The 27,316-nt window shown below is 35.7% G+C and overlaps 1 protein-coding gene across 1 annotated transcript; it reads right to left on the bottom strand.

Moving 5' to 3' along the window:
• Positions 1-101: 101 nt before the first annotated feature.
• On the bottom strand, positions 102-27,316 carry Ets96B. The gene is made up of 8 exons (XM_074184922.1): positions 27,283-27,316; positions 17,709-17,831; positions 16,639-16,680; positions 13,425-13,499; positions 9,063-9,344; positions 2,543-2,742; positions 1,659-1,767; positions 102-1,431 (listed from the first exon to the last, which is right to left on the bottom strand). Exons 1-8 carry the CDS (start codon positions 27,314-27,316, stop codon positions 1,190-1,192), a joined length of 1,107 nt encoding a protein of 368 aa, XP_074041023.1. The 3' UTR covers positions 102-1,189.

Genomic DNA, 27,316 nt, shown 5'->3' with positions numbered 1-27,316 from the left:
CCAAGTGAAAGTTTCTTTCAGATCCAAAAAACTCTTTCGAAACAATGACTTTGATTTGATTCATTTTCAACAAGATGTCTTTGAAATAAATAAAGACTATGATAGTTCGATTTAATTTTATTTTTGAAATATTTTCTACAGTAATTGGTATAATTACTTTATATATTTTCAAGAAAATTAAAATCCAGTCATCAAAAAGGCGGATAAAGTCGTGAAATTCCCAAACAGTTGACTTCACCTGGAGATACATGTATACCCTGATTGTAATGAGTTGAGTGCAAAAGAAGCAACCAGTCAGTGTATCATGTCATGTGGATCCCCCAATGGGGAATGTTCCTCAATTTAGGTTATTACAGCAAATGCAAGTTTGAACAAAATAAAGTTGAGTTTAATTCATGAGTTTTTCAAATTCACTTCGAAAAGTATTCAAATTGATGTTTCAAATGTTGGGTTTTAATTTTTAAAGGGATTTGTTTCTAATTCACATATTGGCAACAGCGCCTATATCAAATTGAAATAATTTATACGTACCTACATATTCTACTTTAAAAAAGGAAAATTATCTTTATAAATCAACAATTAAGGCAAAAAATAAATTATAGTTCAATACCACCTCCACAAGCCACATAAAAACAGTTGTTTTGTTATTCATTTATATAGAGGAAGATAGGTGGTGCACAAAATGTCATATGTCACAGAATGTCTCGGAACTCGGGACATAAGTAAACAGAAGAGCACGCCTCTGAAATATGTCATCTTTGTTTGTCTCATACAGGTAACAGATTCATTGTCCTTTATTACCTATAACCGATGTTGCCAAATGGTGAAATAGAAACGAATCCGTTTATATGTTGAATGCATTATTTCATTCCTCTTTTTTAAGTATTTAAATATTTTTTTAAAGAGAAAGGTTGAAATGATAACTTCAAAATGCGTTGTTTTAGAGCTCTTTTATGAAAACTACTTGATTTTCGTCAGGAGGAACAATCCCCATTCCGAATGAATTGTTTTTTTGGGAATTTTAGCAGGTTCCCTGGCACTATGTCATTGTAACTGAAGTATACCTTAATTTTTATCCTCCTTACTAGCTAAATAGGAATCACGACCCTCACTTCACTTAGATGTTACAAATCCGACTTTCCCATGACTACTGAGTCTCTTTTGTCCATCAAAACTAATACCAAGATCACTAAGTAAAACGCCCGTGCTTAGCGTCTTGTAGATAAGGATGTAGGTGTTGATAGGAATGTGCAATACCACAATTGTAGAAGTTGAGCATGTCTGTATAGGCTAAGTGGTGGGACTCGGGTTTTGTACTCAGATTTTCGGGTCTAGTTCCAGAAGATTTGGTTGAAGAGTCAGCATGACCTCCGTAGGCCATATTGAAAAGAGCTTCTGGATCGCAGACAAATTTGTAAACGTACCTTTCACCTGAAAAACAAATGCGATTGAACAATACTTTAAATATTTCATCAAAATTTTGTGGGGTTTGAAAAGTTTTGTCCGTTTTAATAATGCTCCACAATTAACTAAAGAACAAATTAAGTAACGTAGAAGGCCTCACTATCACTCTCCCTTTTCATTTTAATTCATAAATTTTGTAGGGATGAATATAATGAGAAAACAATGAACAAGTTTTTCTTTATAAAAAAAAATACCTGCAACTTTTTGCATGATGCCTTTTTCGTAATAATATCTCAGAGATCTACTGAGTTTGTCGTAGTTCATAGCTGGTCTATTTTTTTGAGCACCCCAACGCCTTGCAACCTGAAAATGAAAGTATTGTTACTGACATATAAAGAATATTGTAGTAGTAAGTAATAAGAAATAACTAATAAGTAATGAGTAATAAGTAATAAGTAATAAGTAATAAGTAATAAGTAATAAGTAATAAGTAATAAGTAATAAGTAATAAGTAATAAGTAATAAGTAATAAGTAATAAGTAATAAGTAATAAGTAATAAGTAATAAGTAATAAGTAATAAGTAATAAGTAATAAGTAATAAGTAATAAGTAATAAGTAATAAGTAATAAGTAATAAGTAATAAGTAATAAGTAATAAGTAATAAGTAATGTGTAATAAGTAATAAGTAATGTGTAATAAGTAATAAGAAATAAGTGATAAGTAATGATTAATGAGTAATGAATAATGAGTAATAAGTAATAAGTGATAAGTAATGATTAATGAGTAATGAATAATGAGTAATAAGTCATAAGTAATAAGTAATAAGTAATGTGTAATAAGTAATAAGTAATAAGTAATAAGTAATAAGTAATAAGCAATAAATGATGAGTAATAAGTAATGAGTGAAACGTAATAAGTAATACGTAATAAGTGAGTAGAACAAATCAGGAAGAAAGATATCAAATCGCATTTGGAGTGAAACTAGAGAAATATTCATCAATAGTGTAGACACAACGGTGGACATAAAAATATGAAACACGTTTCGAGATTTATTGCATATCGGCACTATTAAAAGTTATCGGTGTCATCATTTGACCATAGTCCATTAAAAACGATCATGTGGTTTGATTTTATTACCTCCTCAGGTTCGATCAGCTTGAATTCCATCCCTCTTCCCGTCCATGCTATACAGCCAGCGCTGGCATCTGGAGCATCTAGCAGGGCAACCAAAAATTGCCATAATTGCAACGAACCTCTCCTACCGGTGGAATTTTGAAGATTAGAATTTCTGCTATCAGCAATAGTTTTCAATTTTTCGTCGACTTTTTCTGATAGTTCTGAAAAAATAACTTGATGAAAGTAATATCATTTGATAATAGTAATAATGGTAATAATAATGATAATGGTGCATAGTCCGCGACCATGAGAGATCAGGAACTGAAGCATTTCTCTTTAGGGCAGCTGCCCGAGCAGCTGGTGAATTCAGTTCAGTTTTTGACACTGAACGAGGTGATCACAACTCGGTCACCGAGTTGAAATCCGTTCAGCAGAAGGCCCATATAAAAGCCTCAGAGATCACTTCACTTCTGCGGAAATACTAAGATAAGTCAATGCACGGGCTCTTCTTCAACAACATTAGTCTACCGCAGTCACGTGATGGGTAAAGAGGTTCCCAACACAAGGTGCAGGGTCTGCCTAATGTACTTGCTGTCAGCATGTCCAGCATATGTGGTCTCAGCTTATATCCACCGACATAAAGCGGCCCTGAGAGAGCTTTATTACCACCTACGGTACTCTTACGGTATTGACGGTGTTGCCCTACACTCTGGGGGATATTCTATCTGTTGTGGGGAACAAGAAGTGCCAAATTTATTGGAACCATTCATTCCTCATCCTCAGGCTCATACAAGCACAGGAACATTATTCTATCAATTCTATCAATTATTCCACTTCTTTCGTACCCAAGCATTCTGAAAGCCGTAGAAAACGCATGTACGCTTATTAACAATGATCTCGAGTCATTTGTTGAGTTGGCAAAGATCACTGTCTACTACTAAATGCCACTAAATCGAATATCATCCATTTCGGATTTAAAAAAAATTGCCAGAAAGCAAGTGAATCTCTTACAATCACGATTGATAATGGCATATTCTTCGTTGAAACTTGTTTATGGACACAGACACATACTCACGAAGCAGACGAAAACAACTCTCTGTGATGCACTGGTTTTATCGCGCTTCAACAACTCGGATACTTTATGTGGGCCATGTTTAACCAAACAGTATGCTCAGAAAATACAGAAAGTACAAAACTCATGTCTACGGTTCATGCACGGAATTAGGAAATATCAAAGAATATCCCATGAGTTACGGGATTATATACGGGGTGGATCACAATGGAAAATAGACCGATATTGAATGCTGCGACGACATTTTTCTACAAATCGTTTCGTGTCCATCACATCACATTACACATTACATCAACTCATTTGCACATAAATGAATTGATAGCTCCTTCAACATTACGCGGAGATGGCCAACTTGTCCCTTTACAGACACTGCTGCTTCTGATTTACATCTACACTAAATGAAATCTTATTTTTTGTATCGTACACCTAGCAGAGTGACTCCCGCTCAATGTATTTCTTCCATTCCTCGAAATCGCATCTCGACGTTTTACCGCACGGGGGTTAGTTAGAGCCATAATCAAATTTGGACCCCCGCGGCGCGACTCCAAAAGCTGGTTATCCTCGAGAACGTGGCATCAAATAATATGTTTATCCGCGGGTGGCACTCGACGTATATTTTAATAGCGAAAGAATGAATTTTGATTTTCAATAAGGTCGCGCGGTATTTCCATCACGTTTTCCATATCGATGAAGATGATTGTATGCGCGAACCTGATAGGAATTTTGAAATTATCCAAGAGTGGGCTCGGATTTGAAAAGCGGCGGTTTTTGTTTTCATTCGATCTGATTGAAATTTCTTATCTTTGAAAAAGTTTGTCTGATAGTCTTAGCAAATTGTGACCTGAATTTGATTTACTTTTCAATTCGACAGGTAGAATTGGAACCTGTTTCGTGAATATAATCTAATGAAAACATTTTTACAACAACAGAATCAACCTGATGATACCAACTAAGTTGATATCATCAGGAGATAACAAATGGGTTTCAGTCACATCTTATTATTCAAACTGAAAAGAAATCAAATAATTTGGCACCTGTGCAACGTTTTCGACTTGGAAGATTCGTCGCAAGTTATTCCCCACTATGAAAAGCAGAAATTAATTTCGTTTGGTCGACCCGACGAACCGATAGATCGGTTTCGGGATGATTGCCCCATCATCAGTACCGGGCATGGTCTATTCAGAACGATGTGAACCGTCTAAGTATCGACTAAACAAATATAATTCCAGCTAGTCATAGAATCTCTCTGCAGTTGATTCAGTGGGATGTCCACAGTGGGATGTCCACTGAATCAACTGCCCTGAAGCCCATTAAAAGCAAAAGCTTGGCAAAGTAGAAAAGAGTTTTGATTTTTTGGCTGGAAGACACTGTTAATCCCAGGAGAACTATGGGTTCACCAGTCTTTGCAAATCTTTTCATGGAAGACTTCGAAACGAAGGCTGTTGACAGGTTCGACCACAAACTTCTTGCTGGTTTGAAACTCTCCATAAATTCCTTTATCATCTCAACGACTTTTACCCAAATATAAAATTCACAATGGAAATTGAAACCAATAACTCCCTTCCATTCCAAGATGTCCTCATCACAAAATCTAATAACTCCTTTACCCACACGGTCGACAGGAAACCAACACATACAAACAGGTACCTCAACGCAAACTCCCATCACCATCCAGCACAAACCCACTCCGTCTTGAATTCTCCCATCCATAGGTCTATCAATCTCGCAGACCACCACAACAAAAACCCCAAGAGCTGGCCCAACTCGAATCAGCTCTCCTTCAAAATGGATTCACAGACCACAAAGCTTTCCTTCCCTACGTTAAAGGTGTAACTGACAAAATTGGTCAAATTCTCAAAAAACAGGACATAAAAACGATATTCACCGCCAACAATCAAATTTCCACATTCCTCCGTTCTCCCAAAGACAAAATAGTCAATGAATCCCAGGGTATATATGAAATTCCATGCTCCGATTGCGATAGAGCATATGTAGGGCAGACCTACAGACGTATGACAAGTAGGGTATATGAACATCAACTTGCTGTCCGAAAATCAGACCCATCCTCAGCCCTGTCCAAACATCATCAAGAGACATGACACAACATAGACTTTGCGAACAATAAGACCATCGCCACAGCGAACACACTACAAGCTCGGATAATTCGCGGGGCCATCGATTTCGATGGCGAATAACTTTTTGAAAAATGGTGATAACACTTTTTTTTCTACGGGACTCGATTCATTCAAGTGTTAAGAAGATACTTGATTTTTTTTAAATTTTTGAAATGACATTTTATGTTATAAAAAAATTATTTCTTTTGATAAACTCTCTTTAGCGACAGCGCGCGCATGCCGTAACAGCCGCGCGGAACCCTATTTTCAACGTCAAATTAAAATTATAAATAATGGAGATAGAGTTTCGGGAGTTGGAACTTTTTTATCGGAAATTTCCTCCTCTTTAACGAGCTTTTTTCAAAATTACTCGAATATTTATATTTTTTGAGTTATTAACGAAAAATTAAATACCATTTGTTAAAAATCTTATTTTGTTAACAATTGCAATTCTTAACCTGCACCAAAATCCTTCAAAAACATTTTTCTAGAGGTGATTCCGAATCGAATGAGCTGTCGCTCATATTTTTTGGACCTTCATCTATATTTTTAATGTTTTTGAACTTGTTGATTAGACTCTCATACAAATTTTGCAAGACTTAGATATCTTGCCCCGTTCGAAAGTCGATACGCAGACTATTCACGACGGCACGATATTTTTATAACATATTCTTGAACTATGATTGTTTTTAATTCATCTGACCCTCAATTGTCATCGCACTATAATGGACATATCAATGACAACCCCCGTTTATTACCGTTATTCAAACAGTTCCTCCCGTTTATACTCGCGTCTACTTTTGATGAGAAACAGCGAAGGTCGAAAACAAAAACATCAGCTTTATCGAATAAAAAAGGAGCTCCTTGTTACAAATTCAACAACGAAGGGTTTCGATATTAATAATCGGCTTGCTCGTGAAAGTAAACTTGCATTTGCTGCTGATGGGCACGGGGATGAAACCCTCGGGGTGTATTGTAACGCAAAGTGAAGATTTTAATTGAAACTAATCAATATTAATACAGCTATTACATGCACCCTTTGGTACAATCCACTACATAATAATATATGCATACGGTGATGGATTCGACCGTGTTTACTATTACTAACCCTATTAGCGATCGTTTGGATTAGTTGATATTTCGGTATATTTCGCAATTTACTGGTCGGAAAATTGTGTGCAAAAGTATTGTGATTCTTTCTTTCACACACCAACTAATAGAGTTGTGCCTCAGGGCAGTATTTTAGGCCCGTTAACAATCCTACCTATTGAAGTAACACTCCATTGTGAAATTACCATTAAATAGATGTCGTGATGGAAAGAATCGGGATTCTTTCCAATTCCATGACCTATTTCGTCCGAGTCCGAGTATTTGAAAGTTTGTTATTTAGCTCTGTTACGCCAGCGACTCAAAATACGGAAATCGCATTTGCGAAATGCCAAAATTAGGTACTTTTTAGGTGCTTTTTAGGTACCGAAGTCGAAAATTAGGTGTTCTGTAACTTACACCGCAACTCAATACTCAAAGTTTCGTTGCTAGCATTATGTAATGCTAGCAATGCAATGAAAATAATAATGAAATAATGAATGTTGAGGAAATACTATCAGGTGCTTATTAATTGCTGAATGGCGAGGATCGTGAAATTTTCTAATTAACAAAAAAAAAGGTTCCAATTTCGCTAAACAACAGATCTAAGAATCAGATCTCTTGAAAACGAGGACGAATGCTCAATTAAGTATAAACTAAGCGTGGCAATAAAGGGCTAATTAGGGGCTTGCAAGAAATTGAGATGAAAACGACCGTGAATAAACGAAAAAAAAAAAATCGGGATACCTGATTTGAGAAAAAAATTAACAATATGCAATAAAGTCTTCAAATGCTCGTAAACTAATGCATATACAATCTAAATGAAGTGATAATTAGGTGTTCACTAGATATTTATAATAAACCTAGATTCCATAATTCATATGGGGCTTATGGACCCGATAACCGCCATGACTGATGTACTGAATTCTTATAGTACGTTCCTCAGCAATGAAGGGAATGAGAATAAAGTGCTAATTAGGTGCTCATTAGATATTTGTAGTAAATCTGGATTCCATAATGCCTATGGGGCTTATGGATCTGAAAACCAATATGCCTGATGACTGAGTTCTTACAGTACGTTCCTCAATAAATAAGGACATGAGAATAAAGTGATAATTCATATTAAATCTAAATTCTAATTGATTGGAGAACATTGAATTGAAACTTTTGTGTCCTAACATATATTAAAACTAAAATATCCTAATTATTTTAAATTTTTTAATTTCTTTTGCAGGCCTCAAGAGTTTTAATTGAATTTTTTTCAATCAATTTGTGTTATAGAACTTCTTTATATTATAATTAGTGAACAAAACTTGAATATACTGATCCATTGCAGCAGTAATGAGTAATTAATTTTGACACATTGTTACTTCAATTATTGCAATTTGCTCAACTGACAATAATTTCTCATTTTTCTCAATTTATGAAATTGATAATTTTATATTGAATTCATCTAAAGATAAATTTGAATCAGTCACGGTGGTTTTCAGGTTTGCTATAAATATCTAGCTAGCACTTAATTATTACTTTATTTTGATTATTTATGTATGAGTTTACGAGCAATTCAAGACTTTATTGTATATTGTTATTTTTTTTTCTCAAATCAGGTACCCTGAATTTTTTTCCGCTTATTCACAGTCGTTTTCATCTAAATTTCTTGCAAGCACCTAATCGGCAGTTTATTACCACGCTTAGTTTATACCTGATTGAGCATTCGTCTTCGTTTTATAGATACCTGATTCTTAGATCTGTTGTTTATCTGTTGTTTATTAATTAGAAAATTTTACGATCCTCACCATTTAGCACTTAATAAGCACCTAATAGTGTTTCCTTAACATTCATTATTTCATTATAATTTTTATTGCGTCGCTAGCATTACTTTGAGTATTGAGTTGCGGTGAAGTTACAGAGCACCTAATTTTTGACTTCGGTACCTAAATAGTACATAATTTTGACATTTTGCAAATGCGCTTTTCGTACTTTGCATCGCTGGCGTAACAGAGCTTTCTTATCTACCGTTAATTTTGAAAATTTCAAGGAAAATGACACTATGAAAACTACACTGAATCAGATGATGACTGGAATAGGGTTGTCAGTTGTGTGGTTCATTGAAAAAACTGTTTCATTATTTGCATCCATGGTGATTTGGCAAACAGACGTAATAAATGACAATAACTCATGTAATGTTTGTGCACTGAAATTCAATCTGAACTTGGAATGGAATAGTTTTGTCAACAGAAATTTGAAAGAGTAAATTGTTCATACTCACCATTGTAATCTCTATCTGAAGGTTCCCTTTTGACCAACATGTGGTTTTCCGTACTGGAATTGGTTGGTCTTTGTATACCAGGTGAGCTAGTTGATGCTTCTATTCGTATATGGGGCGATGTCATTTTGTTGTATAGAGTGTTAGAATAGAAACAGCCAGCATGTTGGTACGCAGTGGAATATATGCCTTCGAAGTTTGCAGTAGTCGAGTAGGAAGAAGGGTACACCGTAGTTTTGCTCAGGTTTTGAAAGACTTCTGGTATAGTCGATTCTAATTTCAGACCTGTAAATAATTGAAGTTCAGCACAATATTTTATTCCAAAGTGAACATGGAATGTGCATGATATTATAAAAAAGTTCAAGCATTGAGGTTGTGGCAACATATTCCGCCGTACAATAAAAACTTTATTTTTAAGATAGTCCTTGATATGCTTTCTGAAACTTGGTGAGGGTAAATTTATGATACTGGATGGTAGAATTTTTTATAGATTGACATCGAGCGAGTTCTTAGAGGATTTTTGTAAGTTGAACCAGTAAAATTGGGAGTTGATCGAAAATCTGTCTATATTCTTTTGTATTTCAAAGAGTATCTGATATATGAAAAAGATGGTAACGTCATAATGCCTAGTATTCTGAAAAATGGCTTGCACGAATCGAGGAAACCTGCGTTTGATTGGAGGAGTTACCCCAAAGTAGAGTTCCATAGCTAGCATGAGAATGAAAAAATACATAATGAGCATAGAGAAGAGTTTCTACACTAACAAACTTTCTCTTGACAGCTTCTAGTTCAATAACTCTATACGAGGTTATTACTTCAAAGCATCGTCAATTATGCATGTAGAGAGAAAAATATCTCTGTCGTTTCCGGACAGAGGATGCGATGACAAATATGTTGATTGTCGTTCGCCTCAGCCTTGTTCGAGAAATGATACTTTGAACAGGATTCAGGTTTCAATTATGGGAAATCATTGACTTTACGCTGATGATGGACACTATCTTGCACTTAGGTGAGGACAAATAGCCCGAAACCTGCCTGCAAGTGTGCCCGTTCCAATAATTGAAAATCGATTTCGACAGTTGTATCACCAACAACACATGCGGGAATTGCTTCTGTGGAGAATCCTGCACTGACACCTGTCGGATATAATTCAACAATCTCCGTGGTATTAGCCAGGAAAGTAAGTGTCAGTCTATTAACCTACAGTGTTGGTGAATTGAACGAATTTTTCTTTTAGATAGTTTGATTTTCAGCAAGTCTTCAAGTATGTATATTGGTCAAACGTCCAGAACACTGAAAGATCGGATTAGTGTGATTGTAGATTACCTTTCAAACTAGTTCATTTCTGCTTTTCAATTTTTGTGAAAAAATGACTAGAAACTTCAACATGGTTTTGGAAATATAAATTCACATTCGAAGAATATTAGTTTTATCTGCAACTGCAACAGGAAGAGTTCACCGCGTATCGATTAACACAAAAAAAATATCTCATTGTGAATAGAGGTAAACCGACATGAGCATAAACTACGAGAGCAAATGTGACATCATCATAAAGAGGGCGTCCCCCGCTGGGCGCCGACCTAAGAATATATACAAAACTAAATGGATGTTTGGCCCGCTGAAAGAACTTCTGACAGGTTGATCTCTGAGCACAGCATGCACCGCGATTACTGCCTTCAACTTCAACCGCCCGTGTGCTCGATAACCTACACGATAATACGTCTACGTACACTTGTACGTCATCTGGAAAATTCGTTATTCGCGACAACGCGTTCGTTGTATTGTGATCGTGGGACGTATTTCGGGGAAAATATGGGTTACGAGCGGATTTTTTATTTAGTAATGCTGACACTTCCTCTTGGATCCCACTTCTGATATGTTGCATTCCACTCCTGAAATTTTGAATGCCGCAATTCTCAGCATCTCACAAATACCCCTCCTCTGAAGAGGAGGGGTATTTCTTTCTTGTTGTTTCAGTGATATGAAAAATCATGGAAAAAGCAGTAAACCATCATATCCTTGGATATTTGGGAGGCTTAAGCCATTGTCAATATGGCTTTCGGAAATAGAGATCAACAGGCGGTCTTCTATCGTATGTCACTCATACTTGGAATAACGCAATCAAGAAACATTGAGAGTCAAGAGCTGTTGAGCTTGATATTTCTAAGGCTTTTGACCGTGTGTGGTATGAAGGTTCACAGGCCAAATTTTGAAGCTGTGTGTATATCAACGACTCATTGGAAACAACGAAGATGCCAAAATATTGCTTTACTGACGACAGCACACTTGTCTCGTCATTCCATTTGGATTCCAAGACGTCAGCTGCGGATGCACATCTTCTCTGGCAGCAGGAGGTTGCATATCTTATTGAGGATCTAGAAGTGGTTTTGAATAGAGGTGAAACTAACCAGGTTGAATTTAATGCCACACACACCCATGCATCGGTTTTCTTCAAAGAGATAATTGTCTCTGAACCAGATATAATAATGCCAGGACAGACAATCCCGCTTTCTGCTTCGATAAGTTTGTTGGGGGGTTGAAATGGACACCAATATGTCATGGCACAATCATGTCACTGGAATTGCGGAGGCTTCTTTTCAAAAGCTTGAAACACTGTTCCAAACCAGAAAAGTGAACATACCTCAACAACATTTGATGCTTTATAAAGCTCAGATCAGACCCTCTTATGAGTATTGTTCTCACGTATGGAGCTCCGCACCTAAGCATACCCTTAAGCTATTGGATTCCATTCAGAAAGGAGCCATCCGCATGATTGGAGACGCGAGCATCATTTGCAACATTGATAGTCTGCAACATCGAAGAAAGGTTGGAGAATTGTCTCTCTTCTATAGATACTTTCACGGAAAGTGTTCAAGTGACATCAAGAACGGTACATATCAGAACGACGGACTGTGGCTGTGCATCGTTTTGAGGTTCAACTCAGTACACCTCGAAGTCTTCTATTAAAGAACTCCTTCATTTGGAGAACTGCATTATTGTGGAATGAACTTCCTGAGAATGTTTCTCCAAAGGGATTTATTCTCCAGCGAATCAAATCCAATGTGAATCGCTACTTCTGCACAAGCACCGTCCTTAGAGCGCCTCAAGGGTTTTCCTGTAGTGCTTGTGTTTTTTTCTCAAAAAAAACTTCATTTCTTTGTTGACACAACCGCACACTTCAACTGAAACTTCAACTAATAATTAAATGTCTATCTCTTTATCAGATCACTTCGTACTGCACTGCCCGCTAAACTTGACTTGTATACTCGATATGCACGTGGGTAGCGTTTATATATGGTAATGGAAGTACCTTAAAGCTGATAGGAAATCCTCTAGGAGTCTATCGAAACGACGCGGAAACTGGAAGAATCGCGAAGCGCCAGTTGAGTTGAACGCGATTTTAACAACGTCACAATTGGTTTAAGACGGCCAGCGGCGGCCGGCGTTTTTTTTTCATGGGATGATTGACAACAATGGTAATACTTTCTTACTATTTTGAAGTGGGCCGCAAAATCAGTACAACTCAGCTGTAATAATAATAATAATTTTTTATTCCAGTCAGATCATATTTATATAATGTTGAAACAGTCACAGACATAATGTATACATAAAATCAGATGAAATGACAATATTGGATGTTTTGAAGGTTATAATGATAACCAGGGCATCCGAGTGTCATAATTCACTTTATCTTTTTGGTCATGAATTCTGTTATGTCATAGTAACATTCATTACATAGTAAATTTTCAAGTTTTCCTTTTGAAAACATTGACGTTAGAAGATTCCCCATTCTTTTATATGAAGATGATGAAGTAGAAAGCCAAAACCGTTTTCTTCTGAAATATCAATCACTTCTAAAAACAAGCTGTTTGGAATCTTATACCACATTTTTCGATTCCTGAACTTACTGAAACTAGAAAAAAGAAGTGGTTTTCAAAACTTTTCATACACTTCTAATGTAATGGACAACCCGCAGGATAAAGACAAGTCGATGGAACAGAAAATGTCTGGGATTTACGAAAAAACGTTGTAAGTTGTATGTTGGTCAAATTAAGCACACTGTAATAGGTTGCTACAAGGAACACTTTCCGCATATTCGGTTTCGGAGACCAAGGAATTCTAGTGTCGGCTAACATGTTTTAGAGAACAGCCACAAAGTAAGCAAGGAATGCTTGAAAACGACAAGAATCTCCGTTTATTACTCTCTCAAGTAAACATGAAATTTTAATAATTTTATCAAACAAGGGGAGGCATGAAGCACTCCCATCGACTTGAATAAAAGCATTGACCTCGAGGCATTTTTCAAACTTCAAGTGATATAGTTAATTACTCGTGTAAAATATCTTGAATCAATATTTGACTCACCATTATTCGTAGAGTGACTCTGAAACTCTGAATCTCCGATATACTGTTCGCTATCGTCTGTCTCACAACTATTTCCTGTAACAAAAGTTTCATCAGAAGTGGAATTCTCCTAATCAGATATAAAAACGTTATTGTACATACTAGAAGTTGGCAAGTGCGATTCTGCAGTTTGAGGACGGGATGTTATATTACTTGTTTTTATTCAAAAGTTACTGGAAGAAATGGTGGATGGGACTAGAAAAAATGACGAAGGCGCAGAGAATTATAACGCTTTGATTTGGTCATATACAGTTTTTGCACAGGATAATAAAGAAATGTCTTTTTGTTGTATCTTCTTTATCTGCAGAAATATTGGAAATCTGTTAATAATTTTCAATAGCAACTATCATTGGACAGAATGTGAACATATAATTATTAGGGGTGTCCTCCGATTTGGGGTACTTCATACTTCAAATTGAAACTACTCTCTATATCTATATCTTACCATTTACGATATCTTTATGTAGTCTCGAATTCAGGTTCCCAGCAAAACTAGTTCTCCTGTTAAATACAAAAGTTGTAGGAAATATGAAGATCTAAAAACTAAGAAATACCCTATTTCGAGCTTAAGTACGAGCTTTAATGTACGATTATTCAATCAACAAAACTACAATCAACCGCGTACATAAGATAAAAGATCTTGGTATAGCATACGACAGTAAATTTACATTTACAACACATATAAGGAATTTGACTGCTGATGCAATAACATGCTTGGATTCATTTACAGAAATGGCAAAAACTTCAAAAGAATTGCCACCTTAAAATTGCTATATTTTGCGTATGCCAGATCTAAGTTAGAGTATGGCTCTGTGTTATGAAATCCAGTTTACGACTACCAAAAAACATCAATTGAGACCGTGTAAAGGAAGTTCCTAAAATACTTATGGTCTAAAAGTTGATGGTCAATACCCCACGAGAGGCATCGATCATAACATTTTGTTGACACGATTTGATATGACATCTTTGGAAAATAGGAGAGTTATCCATGATATAAAATTCCTGCATAAATAACTAAACAGCAATATTGACAGTACTGTTCTTTTACCCGGGATCAATTTCTTAGTACCAAGAAGTGAAGGTCGACACAATCTGAAATTTTATTGCGAAGCATCACGCACAAATGTTATGCTACGATCACCATTCAATTTTATGTGCAGTGGCTTCAGTACTGCTACATTGCATGATTGGTAATTTGTTGAGTTATATAGTAAATTTTTCATTCCTCTTTTGAAATTCTACTCATACGAATATTTTTTATATATATTTTGTTTTAGCATTTACATTTCTATATTCCATTATTTTTAATATTTATTTCATATATACTCTGTAATAATAGCATTTCCTGTAACTGGGTACTCCTGTTGAAAATAAATCGTTTTTTTAAGATACCCATGCGCTGAAACCAGTTTTTAAAAAATCAAAAGTGGTATTTTTTTGGTGGAATTACCTACTTTCAGATGATGTGTGAAAGATAAGTAACGTTATTATGGAAAAAATTGCCAGAAAAAGTGAATAACTGAAAACATAAGATTTCATTTCATATTGACTATTTGAAGTTCATGAAAATTCCAAATTGAAATATGCGAAAATGTAAGACATTTTTGCAATATGGGTATTCAATATCAAATCTCAAATATCATCGGCAAGAAATGAAATATGACTGCAGTATTTCTCAACAATCGAGAATTGATATATCGGATTTTAGTGACATTCATGGAATAGAAAATTTTATACCGAAAAATGTAGTTTAACTCTATTCACATTTGGAAAAATAAACATTTTCAACAGAAAATTAAATTATACAATACACAAATGTTACTTCAGCTCGGTGCTATACTGACTTAATGCAAATAAGCAATCACTGACTAAGTTGTCCCAAGTATCAGTAGGAAATCGTATAAACGTTCGATTTTCCATCCTTCACAAAATTGAAATGATCCAGGAATTGAAGGACCATGAATAATCTCTTAACTGAATGGGTAAGAAAATCATGAAAATTTTCGATACTGGAGTGATTCAAATCCCAATGTGACACGCCAAATTCACACCCAGCATACCCACAAACTAAATGTTTGGGTTGGAATTTCGGGTAACCATGGGACCATTCTTTTTGAAAGCAAACCAAAATTGTGCTCAGTAATAAAGTTTTACCAAGCATTAACAACGGTCATCCAGTTAGACTCTGTAACAGAACCAGTGTGACGGTTCCTCGATGATAACTTTTTGGGTCGATGGATTGGAAGGAGAGGTTCTACAGAATGGCCACCGAGATACCCCGATTTAACATCATTGATTTTTTCTCATTAGGGATGGTTGAACGCAAAATTCAACTACTGTGAATAATTTACGGGAAGAAATTATCAGGTACTGCATGCTTTTAATACATGACTTTCTCCAGAATATGAGGTAGGAAACAGTAGCTCGTTTATATAGGGTCTTCCAAAAGGCTTCCAAACTTTGAAAATTGATAACAGCAATATTGTTGAAGCTACATCTGTCAAATTAGTTGTCATTTATTGAGTCTGTTCTGCCAAATCAATATTAACAACAACAATTGCGAATAACAAAATTGTCCTATCAAAATGGGTGTTCTGTTCGGGCAACGTACCGCGCGCTTCGCCCATTTCACAGTCACCATAATCTTCCTACCAAGAGGACTATTAGCAATGTGGTGGATAAACTTGGGTCCACTGGTTCAGTAAGCAATTGAACAACATCCGTACGTCGAAGAAACGCAAGATCTGCTGAAAACATCGCTGCTGTCTGCGAAAGTGTGCAGGAGAATCCGAAACAGTTGAGTTCGCGTCGCTGAACTTATTCAGGCTCATTCAAATTGAAATGCACTGTATATCTCTAACGCAGAATCCGAGCTAACTGCACTCCTCTCCACTTGTATCTCTGGATTTATTTTCTAAAGCATTTTTATGGAACTCGTATACGTGAAACTCCCTAAGGAATACAGTCCATCATTTAACCTTCTGCATAATTGATCAGCAACAACAGGTGAAATGCTCGAAAGGCCACTTTGCAGTCAAACACGACTCTCTCACTCTGTTTCGCATTGAAGAAAGAGAAGCATAATCGCCGCTCTCGCTATGGTCGTTCGAGGAGTACGGAGGGGTTAAATGCTCGCATTTGGGGTATTAATTATGGAGAGGTTGGCATTACTTACCTTCTTGATGCCAGGGTTCTCTCCAGTCCGTGGGGAATGCTGCTGAAACAGAGATTTTTTCATTAGATGATTTAGCAGATGTGTAGTAACATTATCGGTTTTACGATATTAGTATTGCGTGTTTCGAAAGCATTGCAATCAAGAAATCAAAGATATCATATCACTAAAGTAGCAGTTTTAGCTTGATATTGATTATTGTTCAAAAGTAAGAGGAAAACTATAGTATAACAATTTTTAATTGAAGGTAACTCATATACAAATTGAACTGAGAGATAACGGCAACAATGTTAAATGTTAGAACTAAATTCTTACCGGGGCCATTTTTATTGTCTATGCATCGCCATTGTAAATAATTGAAAAGTAAGATTCCATAAAATTTGCCCCCCGTAACAAGATCGCTTCTGCATATCGATAGGATGTACGAGCGAATAGGTGAACCAGTTCGTTAAATACTTTGAAACATCGGTGAACTGATCAACACTTCGCAGGTTTGTTATATTTGTATCCTTAAAATGTCATAAATAGTCATTCGGTTTCTTCATTATCAAGCGTCCTTATCTGCATAGGCGTAGTGTGTTCTGTTTCTTGTGAAGGTGACGGATACACACAGTATCTAAGATCTGGCAAGATACTACAGAGTTACGCGGACCAACGGGTAAAGGGCAACGACTAATTGTCCCCCATATAGGTAGCGAGAGTGGCTTTTTAGACGATAGTGCACTAATTTTTTTAAAAGAAAAACGGGGGATTATCACGAAGACATGCCCAACGCTTTGAACGATGGTTTGAATCCCTTCTTTCACGAGTCGAGCCAAATTCGGTAATAGTAATGAATAGCGTTTCTTATCACAGCCGATTAGTAGAACAACTGCCCCTACCCAACCCAACCAGTCTAAACTATCGGCCGATAAAAAGTCTGTAATGTGCGCTTGTCATAATACCTACCGGATTTACAAAGTTAAATACTGTTCAAGAACTGATACATTTATATTGATATGAACGCAAAGACGCATTGAAATTGCATTGATTGTATTTGATCACTAGTGAAATAGTGACACTAATTGACTCACCAGTAGGTGGCGACGTCTTGTAATGCTCCTGCTGATGTTGCTGGTAGCAGGATGAACTGAAGGGGGAACCAAATAGACAACCCTGAAAGAGAAATAAAAGATGTTTGATGATATTCAAAAATACTCAGGCACTGAGCCAATTTCGAACAAAAACACTCTTTTCCTTTCTTTAACCCGGCCTATTTTAAGTTTCCTGGAAATGGAGTTGAATCGCAGGTGATCATTGAACAGCTACCAGCTGGCCGGTAGATGTTGTAGGGCACAAATACAAGAATTCGACTGTCAAAGACGCTTGATGTGATATTTCATGTGAATTCTCTTTTATATTGTACGTTCACTGTGCCCATGATGTTCACTTATGAACGAAAATAATCCCATGAAGTTCCCCCCTCTGGATTATACCCTTCACTGCTAATATGTGGTAACAGTAACCGAATACACGTCTCCCCAGAGTCGAGCCCCTATTGACACAAATAATTAAAAGATCGCCACACTCCATTTATTAGAGTAGGGTTAAGAGAATTTCGTATACCTGGCAAATTAATTAAATTGTGTCAATTAACTATCATTGGGGAAATAAAGTGCAGTTCACTAGTAATTGTGTTGACAATATTCAGTTGAAAAAGTTTTGTTTGAATAGACACGATTTTGTGAAGATGAAGAGGTTTTGTAGAAATAATGAAAAATACTCTAACTTGAATTATCGGGGCCTGTAAACAGTTCGAATGAAATTCTATTATTCCGGTCAATTTAGACATTCGAAGCTACCTAAATACCCACCAAGCTGAAAATCAGTGAGATTGTTTAAAATATGACTAAAAATAAAATTTGAGAGTTCCCTATCTTTCCCCTGTATGGAAAAAAAATTATTTAAAGTGAAAGATAAAAAAATGAGTTTTTCGCTATTCGAGCAGCGAGCAGCGAGTAATACGAGTAAGTATACATCTTCACCAACAACAATAGTTATATTTGTCAAATTGAATTGCTCTATTGCTGTTTCAATTATCAATACATCAGCATCATATTTAGTTGGTTTTACCAATATATTTTCAGGAGTAAATTTTTCTTTCGACATTGAAATGAACCCAGGCTTGTTGTGAGTATTTGTAAATACATTATAAATTTAGGAACTGGGTTTTATTTAACCTCATATTCTTATAGTTATAACTTATGTATATTTTATATTATAAGTGTAAGATACAATGACCAATAGAAAAATATTTTAACATATATTACAACTACAGAGATGTATATATGTATGTGGCGTACTTATTCATATTTTGACGATTAAAACTATTTTAATCATTATATCTCAAAAACAGTGGCTCTTAGAAAAAAAAGTACTGATATATTTTCGTAGATAATTGTATGATCTATAATTTCTGTTTCATGTATTTATATGATTAAACTCACCGGTTTGCTGGAAATCGCAAAAAACTGATTTTTTTGTCTTTTGACCTTGAATAATTTTTTTTCCATACAGGGGAAAGATGTGGAACTTTCAAATTTCATTTTCAATCATATTTTGAACAATCTTACTGACTTTCCGCTTGGTGGGAATGTAGGTAGGTTTACTCTAATATTTTGGTTTAATTTGACCGGACTATATACGATGAATGGGTATCTCTGTAGTGAGATAGGTTCCAGACAAGCCCAGTTTGTGAATTTTGGATAACGTCGAAAAAACGTTTTTCTGGCTTTCCATTGTTTCTCTGATATACGAGGACTGATCATAAAATGAGGTAAATTTTCAAATTTCGCGCGCTATTGCACTATACCTTGAGGCGCTCTAAAAGCGGAGCCTTATGGTAAGAAAACAATTGTTTTTTTTGAAGAAAAATTTATACTTTTTTAAGAAAAATATTGTATCACTGAACTAGTTTACTGTAGAAAATGAAACTTTTCGTAGGAATGAGAACAACATTTGTACATCCATTATTTGATATGTTGTAGTGGCGATCAACCGAAAGAGAGATAATGAAAGTCTATTAGAAAAGGAGACACCAACAACCTCCTGGAATGTTCGTGAAAAATGTCTCAGTAATCACCCAATTATTACCTGTCCTCAATTAGTTTCGCTTCTCTGTCTCTACATGTGATCTTTTGTTGTGTGTTACGTTCAGTTCTCGTATTTGACAACTTCCACTATTTTATGTGATTCCTTTGTTTGTTTCACCCAAATCCAACATAACTCATAAGTGGAGTGGGTGGACATGTATACAGGGTGTGCACAAAGTAGAGTTTGAAATCGTTTCTCTCAGGTTTATCTCATTTTGTTGTGAAGATAATAAAAATAACTGATAGAAATTCTACAGTGAGGAATTATTTATGATGTTTGATTTTCAGAGAAGTTATCTGAATGTTCTAGTAAAAATCTCGAGTATTTATGGGAGGCAATCACTAAATATTTCTGTTATGATAGAACTAATATCAACAGAAGATGCAGATTCAGTTAGATGATGAAATAAAACTCTGTAATCTAAACTAAGCCAATTGTTATTGATAGAAAAGTGCATGATATTCTTCACAAGTAGTTTTAATCCCACAGAGGAAGTAAAATTCTTTTTATTGCAAAAAGGTAAAATCAGACTACTTCAAAAATATTTCAATTCCATTTTCATCCCAGAACTATTGTTTCTAAATGAATGAAGCCATTATCAAAGGCCCGCTCGTCAATATAGGCAATCTTAGAGGCAAACTAGGGCGCAAAATTTGGGGGGGGGCTAATATTGACAATATTTTTCAATTCTGGGATTGAAAACATCAACATCAAGAAATAACAATTCCCTCTTGTATATTAAGCAATATAAAAACCAGAAAAACTATCTGCAGTTCAACTGTGAAGTTTCTTTTTTTTGTGAGAACGGTACATAATGTTAAATTGACGTTCCTTTTACGAGGTGTGACTAGAAAAACGGGATTTTTGGTGTAACCCTTCCCATTTTTTCATCCACTATCTCTATACTTCACAAATCCAACTTTCAACTCTCCAAAACATTATTTCAAGCCTTTTTCTGAAAGCCTGTCCACAGCCTCCGTCAACTCACTTCTCCCACTGTTTGAAACCTGTATCGTTCCTTTCAATACTTCGGAAACATAAAAAGTGATACGGAGCTAGATCTGGCGAGTATGGTGGATGTTCCAACACGGTAATTCCATACTTGGGCCAAAAATGACTCAACAATAAGTGTAGTGTGGACTGAAATTGACCTAATTCTGCAAGAACCCAATTTATATGTAGAATTCCATGAATGTCGAAAAATAGTCATCATGACCTTTTTTTGGTAGTGGTGATTGTGGACACTTCCAGTATTGGCGCTTAGTATCTGAGTCATAGGTAACAAAACCATGAATCATCACATGTAATAGCTCTTTCCACTACTTTAGGATATTTCTTAATGTTTTCCAAAATGTCAGAACAAATTTCCAGTTCTCTTGTTTGGGACTTGGAATCCAAGACGTCATTTTGGAACACACTCATAATGAAATGTTCATGCAATATTTGTCCGAATCTTTGGCCAATTGTTACAGTGCTCACACTTCCACTTCGGTAATCATTGCAGAAGTACCAAATGAAACGAAGTGGTTAAAAATGTATTCCAACTTCCCTGTTCAATTTTAAAACTAGAAAAGAAAATACTTCAATCTCAATTCATCAAAAATAATTGCAAAATATCCTAGATCCTGTATGATCCTTCTGTATGTCAAAATATCCGTAATATCAAGCTATCTGAACTCTCTTCACATTAAATATTACTGGAGTTTTTTCCCAATACTAAACCTCGGCACGTGTTTCGATCACCTAGTGATCATCTTCAAGAGAAAGATTGAACTAAATACACTACCAATGTTATCCTTATTTATACCATAGATACCTCTTCTACGTATCTACGTCTTGAGTGTCTTAAATTAATTTCACAATATTGTCTTACCTACTAGTCTTAAATTAATTTTACAAGTGTCCTAATGTATTAGTCAGGTGAATCTAATATTGAAATATTATTTCAACAAGTTATATAGTAAACTATTAGGTATTGGTCCACCATCTTTATTCATAATATTATTATGTTTACTTATTTCTACACTCTCATAGGCATCTAAATGCCTGTTGTTGTTAACTTGTCTCACTAATCTTAATGAGCTAAAGTCTATGGAACGGTTTTGTTGCAAAATATGATGGGCGACTGCTGATTTTTCTCGTCTTCAATATTTTAGGTGTGCTTATATTGTGTGCTTATAGTGTTCCTTATATCTTATTTTAATATATCTTTTTGTCTGTCCATAATATTTTGCATCGCAGTCCTCACCTTTAATTTCGTTAATTCCAGACTTTTCCGAATTCTCGACTTTGTCTTTTGGATTTCCTAAAAGGCTCTGTAGTGTATGACTTGTTCTAAAACCACCTTCATTCCTAGTTCCAGAATGAAAGGAATATCGAATTAACTAGGCATAATAATAATTTTTTGAAGTATACTTCACAAAAACACCAATGAAACCTAGGTAACAGGTTGTACAGAAGTTCCTTCAGGGTGGATCGTTTTCAACTCAAATAATTTTCTGCTTCCAAACTATGAGTTTCAGACCATAAAGTATTCTACTTTGTTGAAATTTGTTCATCATGGAACATCTGTTAATGCAAAACAATGATCCATTAAAAAAATTGGTGACATACTCTGGAGATGCGATAGGGAAAGTTAGATCAAATGTCTATATGTCAAAATGTGCCTCCTACCATACCATGGTTGACGTGTTTTTTATTTTTCCTGCAAATTATTGTTCTAAAAGTTATTCAGGCTGGCTCGTTCTGAATGGAATGGTACTGAATATAGTACAAGATTCTCTATCGATCAATATACACTACGACACGGTAAAATAAATAATAATTGAGAAATGGAGTTTTAAAAACTCATGACAATAAAATGGACAAAATTCTTGAAACAACCTCATAGTTAAAATGTGTAGTAGTTTCAGAATTGTTTTTCTGTTTATAGTTCAGATGGTTTTGTTTTTTACACAGGCAACTTTTTCCGCCTATATCCCCTCGCTTTTAGTGTCGGATCAAAGTGACAATAAAGGTGTTGTGTTACCATTGTTTACCTACACGAGTTGTTCCTTTTGTGACGGTTGTTTGACGGCCAATTTCATTACTTAATTTAACGACACGAATCAATACGTCAAAGCCGGCAAGCTTTATCTAAAAATGCAATTTGTCACACAATTAAAAACCAATAAGTAAATGGGGCGCCGAATTTTAGAAGAAACGGAAAGTAATCACGCTAAAAATCAGTTTACCTTCCCTTCAGAATGACTGATGATGAGAAACACACTCGTTTAAGAACTAATTTGCGGGACGAGATGTTTCGTCGATTTCAAACGATAGGTAGTCGAGGAACGAAATTGTCTTATTTCCTTATTGAGAAAAGAGATATTTGATGACAGGCGAAGGAGAATCCCACAGGAGTGATTCAAAGAAAAATAATAATTTTCGAGGTCTGTACAAAAATGACATGAAAATTTTCAATGTTCTCTAAAAACATCTGTTTATCCATCAATTTCTCTTTTGTCCCTTCGAAGTAGTCTACGGTTTTTTATCTCCTCAATCGTCGCACGACCTTGTCCTTTCATGAATCTCTTCAATCTTGGGAACAGGAAAAAGTCGCAGAGGGCTAAATCTGGTAAATACGGCGGCTGAGCCATGATTACTGCGTTGGTTTTGGCAAAAAAAATACGAATAAGCAATGCTGAGTGAGTCATGAATTGAGTTTCCACAATCATGGCTGCTCCAAGTTGAGGCATGGAATATTATTACAGAGTAGTTGTAAGTGTGGTGATTTTGTATTTGTGAAAAATTCGTGCCTAGTTTCAAAATGAACAAGTGTCGTGCTGTGGGTTGCTGTAATTTGCAGGGTGATGTCGGCATTAATTTTTTTTTTAGATTTCCAACTGACGAAAAAAGGTATGCTTTTCTAGTATTCATTATGTAAGATTGAAGGAATGAACATATAACGAAAATCATTCAATAAATTGTTATAGACCATATACAGGGCTATTCAAATTCTTTTCTGTACATGGGGATCTAGTAAACGATGAGAGTAGAGTATCGGTTAAATTGTGGCAAAGTTGTGTATTTAGAGACCTATTCAATGACGTAAAGAAATCGAATACAGCTCTTTTGGTTCTGGAGATATACAGGAAAAACCAAAAAATCCCAAATTATATGTGGGCTCTCAGAATATATCCATGAATCTTTTATACAGGGTGTCATCTGACTTAGGCCACCCCCATCTTTGAATTTATTTTTAAATACGGACCTGTATTTTTTGTTGTAGTTTTCGGATCGTAGAAATTAAATTAAATTTTATATTTCGGGATGTTTGGGTAATATTCGATTATAATCATGTGAATTATTCCCTTTTAAATTACGGCCCTGGAAATTTATTGACTGAGTTGAATAAAAACATAATAGCTACTTTCACGTCTCCCTATGTATCATAGAGTTTTTCGAGAGTTTTTTAATTTTTAGGTACCTATTCATGTTTTTTCCATTGCTTTGAGCGGTTTCTACATACCTTTTATGATTATTTGAAACATTTCTACATCAAAAATATATCATATGTGTTTTAATAAGCAGAAAAAGAAATGATAGCAATAATAACATCCGAAACGAATACTATAATTGTAATGAAAATTGAAATGAAGTAATTTATATAGGTACCCAAAAAATTATTGGCGCAATAAATGTTAGAATTGGAGTCCTTCCATTTCGAGACATTTTTAAACTCGGTTTTTCATATTATTCATTGCCCTTAATACACTTATCTGCTGCATTGTTGCGAAATCATTCAAGATCCTCAATCTCGTTTCTTCCACATTTTCTATCTCTCTGCTAGCGTAAATCCTATTTTTCAAATCCTATTCAAATCCTATTTTCAAAATAATAAGATCTGGTGATCTTGCAGACCATCTTTTTGTCCCATTATTTGTCCTTGAATGGAATTACTTACTTCATTTCAATTTTCATTATAATTACAGTGTTCGTTTGGGATGTTATTATTGCTACCATTTTTTTTCTGCTCATCAAAACACATATAATATATTTTTGTTGTAGATATGTTTCAGATAATCATAAAAGGTTTTTTTATTCAAAGTTCATTGTAGAAAACGCTCAGGGAAGGGGAAAGATTTTTATTACATTCCAATATTTTATGGAGTCAACTCCAAAATTTGCTCAATAATAAAATGTTTACGTTGCCATACAATATATGACTCTTCATAAAAAAAATACAAAGTTCAACAGTCCTCTCGTTCAAGCAATGACGAGATAAATGTTACATTTTTTGATGATATCAATCTCAAAATGTATAGAAATATTGCCCAATCATTTGTAGTTTATGAGATAAACATAATTTTTATCTCAGATATGAACCATCTTGCACTGTATCATTTCTTGATAACAAATGTCCCACTTAATATCTGCAGATCATTGATTCAATAATGTCAACTAATCGTTATCGGCATCTTCATAAGAAACCACATAATTCAATTAAAATCAATTGATTAAATCAATATATAGTATACTTGTGAGGCACTGTTTGGAACCTTTGGTGTAGTAATTAATATTACTGGAGTTTTTTCCCAACACGAAGCCGTTATTTCAACACCTCGACACGAGTTTCGATCACCAAGTAATCATCTTCAAGAGAAATATTGAACTGATAATCACTTGGTTATCGAAACACGTGTCGCTTCTCGCTGTCATTCCTTATGTATGCTTAGATCTTTAAAACTACGCAACAGTTAAATAAACACTTTTTAGCGCTAAAGCGACCTTCACACATGGGAACCTGGTTCGCCAAACTTGGTTCGCACGAACCATGCTCGTCATTTGTTCTCCTGTGTGTGGTATTTAACGAACCAAGATTGCCACAATTCCCCACGAACTTGGTCTTCCATCGGGTTGGAAAACATGTGTTCGGTTTACCGGCGAGGCGCATCAAGTTTGTCTGTGTGTGGAGGAGGGAAACCTTTACTCGCCGTTTTTCCCAGTGCCTGTTGTGATATGGCGCACGAAAACTTCAAGTCCTCCAAGTTTCTTCCAGTAACAAGGTAGCGGACTGTAGAAACGAGGCGATGTTCGGCAGATATCGATTTTCTTATCGACTTTTCGGATTGTTCTCCCTAAGATGACATTGAGGTGAGGCTACTGCTTGGTCCATTGCGATCGTTTCTTCTTCTTTCTCGTAAAACCCTCAAACTCATATAATACAATAATAGCAGCTGCAACTTTCGAAGAATGCATCCCAACTGCTGGAATGAAACTGGCGAGATGGCGAACCGTTGTTCACATTCCCCTACACTGTGGGTAGGGAGTGACGACCCAAGAACTTGGTTCGGCGAACCTTGAGAAGGTTTACATAAAAATCCGTGATGGCGTATGTCTATCTCTAAGGGATACTCCAAAATAACCATTTTCTTTTCTTCATTTCTTTACGAACCGATTTTAAACAATGCAGCATTAATCCTCATCCAATTAATTACCTCAAATACATTGTGCATTCAATATAGATCAATATGGCCCTTCACAGCATGTAATTCAAATAAATATTCTCGAAGATATTAGAGATTTAAGATGCAGGGGCATAACGGTTGCGGCGGTACCGGCGGTGCGTCAAAGGCCGCGCTTCGCCCTATAGCACTTCATGATTAGCAGAGATCGCACGCTTTCATATGTATATTTAGTATCAGCGACCGTGCGAAACCGGGGCGGGTCGCTAGTGACTATAATTTGAACAAGATTCTCAACATTGAAAAAATGAGTCGAAGAGATTGTTTCTGGAAAAGGTTCATCCCTCTATCGACCTCAACTAAAACACCTCAATGAAATATATGCTTTTCTCACGAATTCATTTTCTTTTTCCGCTTCACCAGTTTAGTGGAAGATGACCGTTTGGCGGTAGTTGGCCATTTTTCGCTTGATTATGGGTTGTCATGTGTTGCGTATCTCTACGCTAGCTTGGCTGAATACATTGTTGGACAACATTTATGCGGCTTCTTTGCATTTCCTCCTAAACCGATGTTCCTCCCTGTGTATGATTTCAGCTTGGGACCACTCGATGGGTTTAATACTGCTCTACTATTCTTGATTTGCTGGTTTTCCCTCTCTGTGTGTGTTTCTTGTGCTCGACAATGCACTCCAAATTATACAGTGGAAGTTACCCGAAGACTGGGACCTGGAAGCTGAACCGAATTTGCCTATAGAAGTAAATATGGAATCACTAGGATGCTGTGTACGAAACTGAAAGACGAATTCTTTAGACAAGATGAGTCGAATTTCTTAATTTACTTCTACTTACGGCGTGTTCTATTATGTTTTTCATCCTCATAAGGAGTCTTTTCACAACGTTTCGGCAAAGTTTCATTTGCCATCTTCTGGTGATGTCTGGAGTTTTATCTGTATTGTCATGTGCTGAGTTTTTCTTCTGGGGTTGAACAGTCTGTTTGCTTTCGTGAAGAGATAAAACGGATCCCCATGTTGTTGGTAATCTTTGCGCATCATCCCTCTTATTCAAATTACTTGGTCGTTTTTCAATTTCGAAAGCCTCTTTCAT

Source organism: Leptinotarsa decemlineata, unplaced genomic scaffold, assembly GCF_025532065.1.
Source record: "Leptinotarsa decemlineata unplaced genomic scaffold, Ldec_3_MD MMD2_tig00026361_RagTag_RagTag, whole genome shotgun sequence".
In the NCBI taxonomy this organism is placed as follows: Eukaryota; Metazoa; Arthropoda; class Insecta; order Coleoptera; family Chrysomelidae; genus Leptinotarsa; species Leptinotarsa decemlineata.
Note: the sequence above shows the minus strand (reverse complement) of the source record. Positions and strands in the feature narration are given on the sequence as shown.

What these genes read in the sequence shown, in the direction of transcription:
- Ets96B (XM_074184922.1), bottom strand. Translation starts at nt 27,316, where the DNA reads ATGAAAGAGGCTTTCGAAATTGAAAAACGACCAA. An exon ending in AGAACCCTGGCATCAAGAAG is followed by an intron (nt 13,500 to 16,638) that starts GTAAGTAATGCC and finishes CTTTTGTTACAG; the next exon opens with GAAATAGTTGTGAGACAGAC. An exon ending in CATCATGCAAAAAGTTGCAG is followed by an intron (nt 1,432 to 1,658) that starts GTATTTTTTTTT and finishes TTTGTTTTTCAG; the next exon opens with GTGAAAGGTACGTTTACAAA.